This window comes from Chanodichthys erythropterus, chromosome 2, assembly GCF_024489055.1.
Source record: "Chanodichthys erythropterus isolate Z2021 chromosome 2, ASM2448905v1, whole genome shotgun sequence".
Lineage (NCBI taxonomy): Eukaryota > Metazoa > Chordata > Actinopteri > Cypriniformes > Xenocyprididae > Chanodichthys > Chanodichthys erythropterus.
In genome coordinates, this window is record NC_090222.1 from 40,667,995 (window position 1) to 40,680,524 (window position 12,530).

Consider the following 12,530-nt stretch of genomic DNA (forward strand, 5'->3'; position numbering starts at 1 on the left):
TTTTTAGAAAAGAGGCCTCATAGGCTAAAATGACAAATAATATTACCCAGAATGCATTGTAATATACATAAGTAATATACTGTAAAAACAATGCATTCTGGGTAATGTCATTTTCAAGAAAGTATCCTACAGGTTACTTTCTTGAAAACGGCACATAATAATATTACCCAGAATGCATTGTAATATACAATATGCATTGTAATAAGCGGAAGTAATATACTGTAAAGACAATGCATTCTGGGTAATATTTGTCGTTTTTGAGATTTGAGGTTACTTTCTCAAAAACGACAAATAATATTACCCATAATGCATTGTTTTTACAGTATATTACTGTTTCAATAGAAAACAGTATTTTACTGTATAAATTTGTTTTGTTTTAGAAACATTAAAAGCTAAAACGGCTTGCCATAGTCTGGTTCTCAAAACTCAAATGGAACGCTTTTCTGAACCATTTTATTTGTATGTTTGTCATTTTTTAAATATCGCTACTTGTTTCAGAACGTTCAGAGAACATTCAAAAATAACGTTCCCATAATGTTTGCAAAATGATAGAATGGAACGTTCACATAACCAAGAAAAAACATTTAAAAAACATTTTTAAAAAACTGGACAGTTTGAATGTTCAGAGAACATTCAGAAATAGCGTATACATCAGCAAAATGTATTGTTTGTTAACTGGGAACCATAAAAACCTAGAATTATTATGAAATTTAAGTGGCATTTTCCTGTCGGTTTATGTGGGTGGATTCTTGCACTCTCTCTCTCTCTCTCTCTCTCTCTCTCTCTCTCTCTCTCATATCATACTTCATTCAGTCTGTACTCTCCGCAGCTCTCTTCAGTACGCCAGGATTCTTCTTCTCTTCCTCTTCATCATGTCTTGTGCTTTATCTAAACTCAGGTCTGGATTAGAGACATGATCAGATCCCGATCATCATCATGCACACATTTCTTGGGATGTGATATCTGGATAATGACTGACTGACAGGAAAAGGATTCAGTGCAATGGAGAAGAGTGAGTCTGGTGGATTGTGTACGGAGAAGCAGGCTGTGAGGAGAATGATCCGAACCTCTTTGTACAGTAGATAAAAACACTGAGGTGAGTGTCAGACTGAGATATATATAGTTAGTAACTGAGATATCACATGTTTCCTAATGTACCTGTTTGATGTTGATGGTCTGGATGCTTCTTAGCATGAGGAAAGAGTTTATTGTGTTTATACAGCATAGTAACACTAGAGTAAAGGTGACTGTAAGCCATCATCAGTTCTGCTCGTTTATTACTAGAGTCTGAAACTGAATCTCACTGTCCTTCACATGAATCTGGGTTTGTTTGCCCTCTGACACCTCAGTTACATTCCACATATGGAACAATATTATAAAAGTGTATTTTAATCCAGATGATTCTTTCATTAAAAGTCTTAAGTTTAATGAACATGAATATTGTAATAATATAAAAGTGTTTATGCAGAAGGAGCACTAGTCGTTTAAATATCTTAATATTCTAATCTGTACTGTTCAATAAATTATAGACCTGACATGAAGATCTGGATTTACAGTCAGTATAAATTACAGTGGAGTCCCAAAGTCTGAAAATGCTCCTGTTTTGCATGTTATTTGCATTTTCATTATAAATTATATTTTAAAGCATAAAAAAAATGAAAATCAACATCTTAAGATCCAATAACAGTAACGTCCTATTTTGCATGTTATTTGCATATTTTCATTACAAATTGTTTTCAAGCATGAAAAAATGAGAATCAGCATTTTAACATTCAATAACATCCTATTTGCATGTTATTTGCATATTTTTAAATTATATTTTAAAGCATAAAAATGAGAATGTTTGCATATTATCTGCATATTTTCATTACAAATTATATTTTAAAGCATAAAAAAATAAAAAATAAACATTTTAACATCTAATAACAGTAACATCTTATTTTGCATGTTATTTGCATATTTTAAATCATAAAAATGAGAATGTTTGCATGTTATTTGCATATTTTCGTTAGAAATTATTTTAAAGCATGAAAAAATGAGAATGAACATTTCAACATTCAATAACAGTAACATCTTATTTTGCATGTTATTTGCATTTTTTTTAAATTATATTTTAAAGCATAAAAATGAGAATGTTTGCATGTTATCTGCATATTTTCATCACAAATTATATTTAAATCATAAGAAATGAGATTGACCGTGAATGTGCGTTTTGCATTAATGAACAAACCTGATGATCACCAGAGCAGAATCTAAACACGTCGTATTCACTTTACATCATAATTCACTTTGCAGTAAAAGTCACATTCATGCATTTGGCAGATGCTTTCATCCAGAGCGACTTACGCTGCATTCAAAGCACACATGTTTTCCCTGCATCGAACTCTGAGACAAAATCAGGGAACATTTGATCCCATATTAAAGCATTAAACCCCACTGAGACTGTTCAGAGGTCTTGTTCAGCGTGTGGACCTCGCCGTCCGTTCGATGGGTTAGCATTACACACACTATTGATTCTCTCAGCACACCTTGTTCTTTCTCAGTGTTTGTGAGAACTGAATTCCTGGAGCTCAAGCCTCAAGGCACTTTCTCGGGTTGGCAGGGACCTGCTGTTCAGTTCTCCAGGGTCAGATTATGGCTTTAACTAAATATCTGTGCTGGTCTCTCAGCAGGAGCTCCTGACGGCCTCTTGATTTGTGTTTAACGCTGGATCGGGTGCCTGACTCATTTTTCAGCTATTTCTGACCTGGTCATTTTTAATCAGAATATCATAACTGGACTTCTCTCTATTAACGTATCCTGGTCTTTTCTAAGCATTTTGTCCTCTTAAGCTCCGCCCCTTTCTTACAATCCACTGCAAGCTCGTATTCAGACCCGCCTCCACTTTTGAGTGCCACGCCCACATCGCAACATCCAATCAACAACCGATGCATAGAACCAAGTCCCGCCCTACATTTTTGCTCTTTTTTGATAATTCCTTAAACTCACAATACGGAAGAAAAGATCTGCTACTTGTGTTTCATCACAAATACTATAATGCTTCGTTCAAATCACAAGCTAAGAGCAATAACAGCGATGCTTAACTAATAGTGCAGTGCATCATGAAATCTGATATTGCATTTAGTGCAATTAATACTTATGAATTACTACCAATAAATATTTTATTATTGTTTACTACAGTTGACTGAGTGGATCGGGTATTCTGAGCTCATGTGATTGAATGGAGGCAGGGACTAATTTGCATATTTATGGATTTGCATTTATATTCAGAAACGTCCAGTTTCATTCTAAAAGTTGTAACTTCTTCCTGAGTCTCTCCATCAGTGTCGACTCCGGTTTGAACAATGTAAGGCTGAACACTTTCCTCATTTTGTCTGCGTGAGATTCTCCAGCTTTGTTGTTGTTGAGCTGTTAAAGCTCCGCCCTCTTCTGGAGCAGCAGCTCATTTGCATTTAAAGGGACACACACAAAAACAGTGTGTTTATTAGGGGCTATAATAAATGATCTGTGGGGGATTTTGAGCTGAAACATGAAGTAGTGGATGCACACCACATTGAGTTTATTATATTATAATCAATGCATTGAATTGTTCTTGATCTAAGTCTTACCTCATTCAGATGTTGTTTTTGTCAGGTGGCGATCAGAGCGACGTGATGTCTGATAACTCGTCCCTGCTGCGCGTGTCTAACGCGTCTCTGCTGCCTCCGCCGGCGGACTGGACTCCGCCCACCTTCACCCCTGCGGCTCAGGCTCGGGTGGCGGCCACCATGGTCCTCTTCGTCTTCGCCGCCGTCAGTAACCTGGCGCTCCTCATCAGCGTGTCGCGCGGCCGTGGCCGGCGTCTGGCGTCTCACCTGCGTCCGCTCATCCTCAGCCTGGCGTCGGCCGACCTGATGATGACGTTCGTGGTGATGCCGCTGGACATGGTGTGGAACGTGACGGTGCAGTGGTACGCCGGCGACGGACTCTGTAAGCTGCTGTGCTTCCTGAAGCTCTTCGCCATGCAAACCTCCGCCTTCATCCTGGTGGTCATCAGTCTGGACCGCCATCACGCCATCCTGCGGCCGCTGGACTCACTCAACGCCCACCGCAGGAACCGGAGGATGCTACTGACGGCCTGGATCCTCAGCGCACTGATCGCATCGCCACAGGTCTCGCACACACAGAATAGAGCCCTAAACTGAGCGGTGCATGAAAACACAGCTGGACTGTCACTGTTTGCCTTCTCTTGCAGCTGTTCATCTTCCGGACCGTCAAAGCGGAGAGCGAGGACTTCACTCAGTGCGTCACGCACGGCAGTTTCCACGAACGCTGGCAGGAGACGGCGTACAACATGTTTCATTTCGTGACGCTGTACGTGATTCCCCTGCTGGTCATGAGCTGCTGTTACACCTGCATCCTCATCGAGATCAACCGACAGCTGCACAAGAGCCAAGGTACAGCAGCCGAGAGAGACTCGGTCAATCAAACAAACAAACAAACAAACAAACATCCTGAGAATCTGACCTTCATATGAGAATTAAAACAAACACTCTACTGAAGAAAAGTCTAACAGCTTTACTTCAGTGGAACATTTTTCTTATCTTACTCTTTGTCATAATTATAACCTTTTCTGTCATAATTTCATCTTTTTGTCATAGTTATGATAAAGTCGTAATTGTGAGTTAAAAAGTTGAAATTATGACATTCTAAGCTGTAATTGAGTAAAAAGTCATAATTATGACAAAAGTCAAAATTGAAATAAAAAGTAAAAGTTAGGACTTGCTAAGTCATGATTATGAAATAAAAAGTTGAAATGTACATAAAAAGGTCAATATTATGACATACTAAGTCGAAATTTACATGAAAAGTCATAAATGATATACTAAGTCATAATTATGAAATTACAGTAAAAATTATGACATACTAAGTCAGTTAGGAAACTTAAAAAAAGAAAGAAATTATGACAAAATGGTCTAAATTTAGTCAAAATTAAGAAATAATAAGTCATAATTATGAAACTTAAAAATATTGAAATTGACAAAAAGTCAAGATTATATACTGTCATAATTATGAAATTAAAGTCTAAATTGACATAAAAAGTTAAAATTATGACATACTAAGTCATAACTATTAAATAAAAAAGGTGAAATTGAAATAAAACATAAAAATTATGAAATACTAAGTCATAATTATGAGTTAAAAGTTTAAATTAACATACTAATTAGTCATAATTATGAAATACAATTCAGAATTTAAATAAAAGGTCCAAATTATGACATACTAAGTCATAATTATGAAATAAAGTCATAATTATGAAACTTAAAAAAGTTAAAAATTTACATGAACTTAAAAATTTACATGAAAAGTCAAAATGATAAACTAATTCATAATTATAAAATTAAAGTCTAAATTGACATAAAAAGTTAGCATACTAAGTCATAATTATTAAATAAAAAAGTTTAAATTGAAATAAAACATCAAAATTATGACATACTAAGTCATAATTATGAGTTAAAAGTTTAAATTAACACACACTGACATAATTATGAAATTAAAAAAGTCAAAATTTACATCAAAAGTCAAAATGATAAACTAAAAGTCATTATAATTATGAAATTAGTCTAAAATGACATAAAAAGTCAAAATTATGACACATGAAGTCATAATTATTAAATAAATAAAGTTTAAACTGAAATAAAACACCAGAATTAACACATACTAAGTCATAATTATGAAATTAAAAAGTTGAAAGAAATTGACATAAAAAAGTCAAAATAATGACATACTAAGATCATAGTTATAAAAACAAAGTCAAAATTATGACAAAAACAAATTATGATTTTTAAAATCTCATGATTTCCCAGAGTATAATTTTCCTCTGATGTGGTTTGATGGACACTCTCACATGTGACTCTGATGTACAAGAAAAACAGTTCATGGTCATGAAGACAGAAATACATTAGAACACCCATAATGCCCCTCTCAGGTTTAGCGGCTCCATTAGGGGCTCAGTAACAGCGTCACATGTCTACAGTAACAGTGGATTACTGTAATATCACAGTCGGATCAGCACAGCTTCTATTTTCCTCCCTCTGAAGCCCCGAGAGCTTCGCTCTGATCCGACGCCACGCTCACTTGATTCCTGCCAAGGGCGCCGAACAAGGTCAGATATTTCTGAGGTTTGTTAGATGTTGTTACAGGCGTGGAGACGATGAAGAGCGCTGTAACTCGATCAGAAATGAAATATGGCTGTGTGTGTTTGAGGAGCGGTTCTGATGACGTGTCTGTCTCCGCAGAGGGCGAGTGTCTCCGACGCAGCGGCACAGACATGATCCCGAAGGCCCGGATGAAGACGCTGAAGATGACCGTCATCATCGTCATGTCGTTCGTGGTCTGCTGGACGCCCTACTACCTGCTGGGCATCTGGTACTGGTTCCAGCCGGACATGGTAAAGGTCACGCCCGAGTACATCCATCACCTGCTGTTCGTCTTTGGGAACCTGAACACCTGCTGTGACCCGGTGATCTACGGCCTGTTCACGCCCTCCTTCCGCGCCGACCTCGCCCGCTGCTGCCGCTGCCGCCCGCCCGCAGACTCGCCCCGCTCCCTGGACCGGCTCTCGGCCCGACACGAGTCCGACCCGCCGAAGGCCACGTAAACTCGGCGTGAAAGGGAAGTTGCGCTGGTCTTTTCTTCTCTGTTGTGCCGTCTATCAGAGTGAAACGCTTCGCAAACAAGAACGAATGTAGGGCGGGGCTTGATTTTGATTGGATGGTTGTGGTGGATCTCATGTGAGTGACAGGTTGCCCCGCCCTCGTCATCAGAGAAGAGATGCAGAAGACATTCTGATTCAAGATTACCAGGAACGTGACTTTAAATCGATGTAAATGATTTCTAATAAATCAGTGTTGACTGCGACGGAGAGCACATGATCTCTGAGCCGCAGGCTTCATAAAGAACTCTAATGAAAAGAGCTCAGAGCAGATTTGCAGTTTTAGAATAACTTCACAGATTTCACAGCGTGGATTTGTTATTAAAGAGTCAGCTGGACGCGCATGTTCATGTTCAGACTGGGGATCTGTGTCCGTTTCATTCAGTTTGACCGTTATTATTGTTTGCTGTAAAAATGTTTAGGCATTTTGCATGAAGATCTTGATCCACTTTGCAGCTCATTCTGACCCAGAATCACAAAAAAAGCTGCTGATCCTCAGTGTTTTCCAGCACAAATATCTAAACTTTCTTAAATCAAGATACATTTACTGGAGAAGAGAAATGACTGAAGAAATGCATCAAAATGAAGTGAGTTTATGCTTATAATGAGAACAAATATCTTCCAGTGGGGTCAGAAAATAAACTTAATTCAAAGGGAAAATGATGATTTTTCTTAATTTTCTTCTTCTTGACATGCACATTTAGTTGTGTTTAATGGCTTCCTGAGCGTCGTTCATGTTCATATTCTCACAACACTGCATTGCTAGAATTCATATCAGCCAATGTGACTGACAACGTTTCATATATTTGATTGAGATTTGATGTTAATTCTGGGCCCTGCGATCTATCTCTAGCCCAGAGTACATGAGAGAAACAGACGTGAGATCCGCTGAAGGGAAGCAGAATCATGTTTAATGGATTGAGAAGTGAAAGTGACTAAGAGCTTCTGAGATCTCAAGAGAGCCGCTGCCGTTCTTCAGAGGAACACATGTGGCACCATGTATAAACCAAAAGCTTGAGGAGATCTTACCTGAACCTCCAGTGTTTTCAGCTGCTCCAGAGTCAATGCTGCTTCTGGAAGTTTATTCATGCTCGATCATCACGGATCAAGGTGGAATCACTGATCTTTGAAGTAGTATTTTGTTATCTTTTCTTTTTTTTTCACAACCATTTAGCTTGTTTCGGTATTCTTTCAACATAAAATTGGGCATATAATTTCATATGCATTTATGCAATTTCATACTCACATTCTGCCATCTTTGCAAATGGACCTTCCTTTCTGCACAAGTTTCTGAGCCAATCAGGCGATCTGTAAATGTCATGTGACTGATCACTCCTGGTGCATTTCATACTTTTAAAAGCTTCCAAAAAATCAGTGAAACATCTCCTCTGCAACATGATGAAATGTTTTCCTGCTCGCAAAGCGATTTTAAGAGTGTGAAGCCGTTTGGAGTGAGATCCATTTAAAGTGCTGAATTATTCATGAGGTCTGTCAGCGCGCACTGCGGTCAGAGTCGAGGTCATGTGATAAGGGATGACCCGTTTCCATGGCAACACCGACAGGACACTGAACTCATCCCCAAGTTGAACTGCACTGGTCCTTTACATCACACACACACACGTACACACACACACACACACACACACACACGCACTCACACACACACACACACACACACACAGCTGCTGCTTTAATTATTCATTCTTCACTTTCTGTCTGACGTTTTGCCTGATCTGCAGAACTCGTGTAGGTCATATTTCATACCCAGATCAAAATAATAAAATCACAGGTTATATTTAACAAAGAAAACAGAGTTTCTTGTTTTAAAAAATATTAAAATACCTTGCATTGTTATTTTCATGACATTTTTAGCCCAAATTCTTAGAATCTTCTTGATCTCTATCCATCTGGTTTTCGATCCAAAAATGACCGTCTTACTGTTCTCATTATGCTTGATTTAACACCAGCTTCTGACACTGAATCTCATCACATGGGTAGTGCTCTCCCTGATTTGCATCCCATCTCAACTCTTGATTTCTGTCCATAACTTCAGATCTTCCAGGTGTCCCTCAAGGCTCTGTCCTTGGACCTCTTCTTTTCAGTATTTATTCGTTAGACATTCTTATGCAGATTGATATCTGCTTCCTTCACTTCTGCTCTTCATCTTGACTCTTACATTTATTCATTTAGCAGACGCTTTTATCGACTTACGAAATAACTGTGCTTCATTTTCATGAAAATAATGCAAAAATAATTTTCTTTATACTAAATATAATGTATGTGTTCCTGAGAGACTGGATATCTGCTGAAGAGATCAAATCTTCTTCATTAATGACAGTGAGCGAAGCTCCACAGAAACACTGCTAAAATGTGCATCGTAAATAAATAATGGTTATCAATTTTAAATGAAAAGACAGTAAACCTGGTTAGCTGATGTGACATCTGGCTGTCAGAAACACTGGATCCTGTCAGGACACATCCTGCAGAAACATCTTCACCCTCCGTCAGCAGATGCAGTTTCTATATTTAGTGTGGAGTGAATCTGAACCCATTCACACACTGAAAGTGAAGCAGGACTGACTCTGGATCAGGTTACCGAAACATTGAGCTTGTGTTTTTACCCATTGTGGTGTCAAAGTTTCTGACCTGTCCATGATCTGCTCTGATTCTTCTCATCGGTCTTCAGCAGAGGTCACGTGTAGCTGGTTAGTGTTCTGGGATCATTAGTGAGGTTCCTCAGGGTTCTGTACTGGGCCCGCTTCTTTTTAACTTATTATGAAGCATAATGTTTCTTTTCATTTTTATGCTGATGATGCCCAGCTTTATTGGCTCGGCTGTCTTGAGGACATAAAAAAGTGGTTGAAAAATAACTTTATAAAGACAAAACCGACATAATTTTCTTTGGCCCCTTGAAATTAAGACATCTTATCAATGAACTCATTATAATAATTAATAATAATAAAAATTTCCCTTCAATTTCATCTCTGGTAAGAAATCTTGGTGTCATTCTAGACTTCATTCTGTTGTTAAGAACAATTTTTATCAATTGTGAACTATTTCTAAACATAAAACATTTATGTATTTTCAGGATTTGAAGACGCAATTATTACTTCCAAACTATTGTGATTCCCTTCATTGTTCTTCCTCATTCATCTCGTTCAAGGTTTATAATGGAAACTTGGATTTTTTTGAACAAATTTTCAATGAGTTATGACTTTTGTCTTTTTCTACACAAAGTTAAATGAGTTTAGAACATTAAAAAGATTGTTGTTACTTCTATATTACATTTTTACAATTGCATTGTGGGATACAGTAAGTCAAAAATCGTACAAATAATATTATCACATGTGATTTTGAAGAGAAATAATGAAACACGTAACATGAAAGTTTCTACGTAACGCTGTTTTATTTGGCAAAGAGGTTCATTACAACCGACTGAAGGAAGAAAAACAGAAGAGATGTCAGCTGAGAAACTCACGACGACTCAAAGCAGAGATCCGTCAGGTACATCATGTGATCTGACGGGTCGACTCGGGAGTTTCAGCAGCTGAACGTCGGGTTAAAGCTACAGGAGCGTTTGGTTCTGACAAACAGAGAAAAGAACAATCCAGAAGGTTAAAGCATCACTTCTCTCATTGGTACAAGCATTTAAATTCAGCATCTACTCGACTAGACAATTTATCCTAAACGATAGACATGTTGAGCAATCATCAGTCTCATATAAACATTTCAAACTTCCCCAATATAGAAGAGTTCATTGATCCTAAAGCAGCAAACAGAGATCAGACCAGCTGCAGTCTGACGCCTGTTCAATCACGATAAAATCTATGGAAGCTCGTTCTGCTCGGAGTAAAAAAATAAATAAAAAAGGTAACTGACACTTTTTCTTCTTTTTTTCCCACAATTTTGACTTTTTTTTCCTTGCAATTCTGAGTTTATAACACAATTCTGAGGGAAAAGTCAGATTTGTGAGATATAAAGTTAAGTTATAAACTTTCAAGTGCAAAAAAAGTCTGAATTGTGAGATGAAGCCGCAATTATATTTTTATTTTCTTTATGGCAGGAACAAGCTTCCATAAAATCACATCTGGAATGACTGTAAATGTACTTTCCGCTGGTGATCCATATAAAAATTAGGAATATTTTTTGCAATCAACAATCTACTCAGTTTAAACTCTCAAAATTCTAACATTTTCTTTTTAATTCTACAGAAAGAGAGAAGAAATAAAATTAAAATAGACTTAAGAATGTAATCAAAAGAACAGCGACAATATGAATATAAGAATAACATTAAAGAACAATCGTACATCTATTTTGGCAATGTTTCCCAAATCAAACAGAAAAAGAACTTTTCATCCGTGGGAAAATGAGTCAAAGGAAAGTTCTACAAGAGAACAGACGTTTCTCCACTTTTTTGTCTAAAATTTGGTCTCTGTTTCTAATCTTGTTGCTTTATTTTACATTTTGGTTTCACTTCTGTTTGTTCTGTGCAACAAGAATCAGAGTCCGAAGGTTTAAAGACTTTTTATGTGAATCTAGAACGAGTTATTTTGGCAACTATTCAAACAGTGAAGAGCGTGTGTTAAACCGGTTAGTTCTCACACACACACACACACACACACACTATCAAACTGGTTTGGGGTTTGTTCATGTGCTTTAGAGGAAGAATCGAGGTATTTGGTCTCATCAACACGATCACTAACCGATATTTGGCAAGTTCAGCTTCAGCATTACAAACAAAGAAGCAGATCTTATTTTCTGGTTTCAACATATGAAAATATATCCCATATCTGCTAGTCATTAGTAGTTATAATTTCTAGAATAGAATCTGTGTTTGAGGTAATCATCATCATCATCATCATGTAATGAGCTTGAGCTAATGAGTGACATCAGTGTCTGTTTGGAGCGTTTAGCTTTGGTTAATGGTCAGCTGATCTTCTAGAGTTTTCTGGTTCAGTCACCATCAGCTATGGAAGCACATTTCAAAAAGTCATGCTTTGGTAAATTATAATTATGACATCAAAAGTCAAAATTATGACATACTATTTCATAATTATGAGATCAAAAATTTAAATTATGAGATAAAAAGTTAATGTTAAAGTTAATGACACTAATTCATATTTGAGATACTAAGTCATAACTATGAGATAAAAACCTCTATCTCATAATTATAATAAAAGGTTGAAACTGACAAAGTCAAACTTATGACATACTAATTCATAATTATGAGATAAAAAGTCGAAACGATGACAGAAATTCAATTATGACACTAATTCATATTTGAGATGTCAAAATTATGACATTAAGACATAATAATGAGATAAAAACCTCTATCTCATAATTATGACTTTTTATCATTATAACTAAAAGTTGAAACTATGACAAAAATCTATCTCATAATTATAAAAAGTTGAAACTATGACAGTCAAAATGAGACAATATCAAAATTATGACCCTAATTCATAATTATGAGTTAAAAAGTCACAATTATGAGATAATATCAAAATTATGACACTAATTCATAATTAGATAGTCAAATTATGAGAAAATCGAAACTATGACAGTCAAAATTATAACATACTAATTCATATTTATGAGATAGAGTCAAAATTATGAGAGTCATAATTATTCAATAAAAACCTATCTCATAATTGTCTTTTTATCTCATAATTATAACAAAGTTTAAACTATGACATAAAAATTCATTATGACACTAATTCCTATTTATGAGATAAAGAGTCAAAATTATGAGATAATATCAAAATTATGACACTAATTCATAATGTAGATAGTCCAAATTATGAGGAAAAGGTAACTTTTTATGTCAATTTCATCT

The 12,530-nt window shown here is 36.4% G+C and overlaps 1 protein-coding gene across 2 annotated transcripts; it reads left to right on the plus strand.

Annotated features, from left to right (window-relative positions):
• The first annotated feature begins 857 nt into the window (after window positions 1–857).
• Window positions 858–7,196, plus strand: gnrhr3 (gonadotropin releasing hormone receptor 3). Of its 2 annotated transcripts, XM_067398145.1 has the most exons (5): window positions 858–1,096; window positions 1,530–1,555; window positions 3,634–4,151; window positions 4,235–4,436; window positions 6,279–7,196. In XM_067398145.1, exons 2-5 carry the CDS (start codon window positions 1,537–1,539, stop codon window positions 6,638–6,640), a joined length of 1,101 nt encoding a protein of 366 aa, XP_067254246.1. In that variant the 5' UTR covers window positions 858–1,096; window positions 1,530–1,536; the 3' UTR covers window positions 6,641–7,196. The 2 variants fall into 2 exon arrangements, with proteins under 2 accessions (XP_067254246.1, XP_067254256.1); XM_067398155.1 differs by lacking the exon at window positions 1,530–1,555.
• Window positions 7,197–12,530: the final 5,334 nt, after the last annotated feature.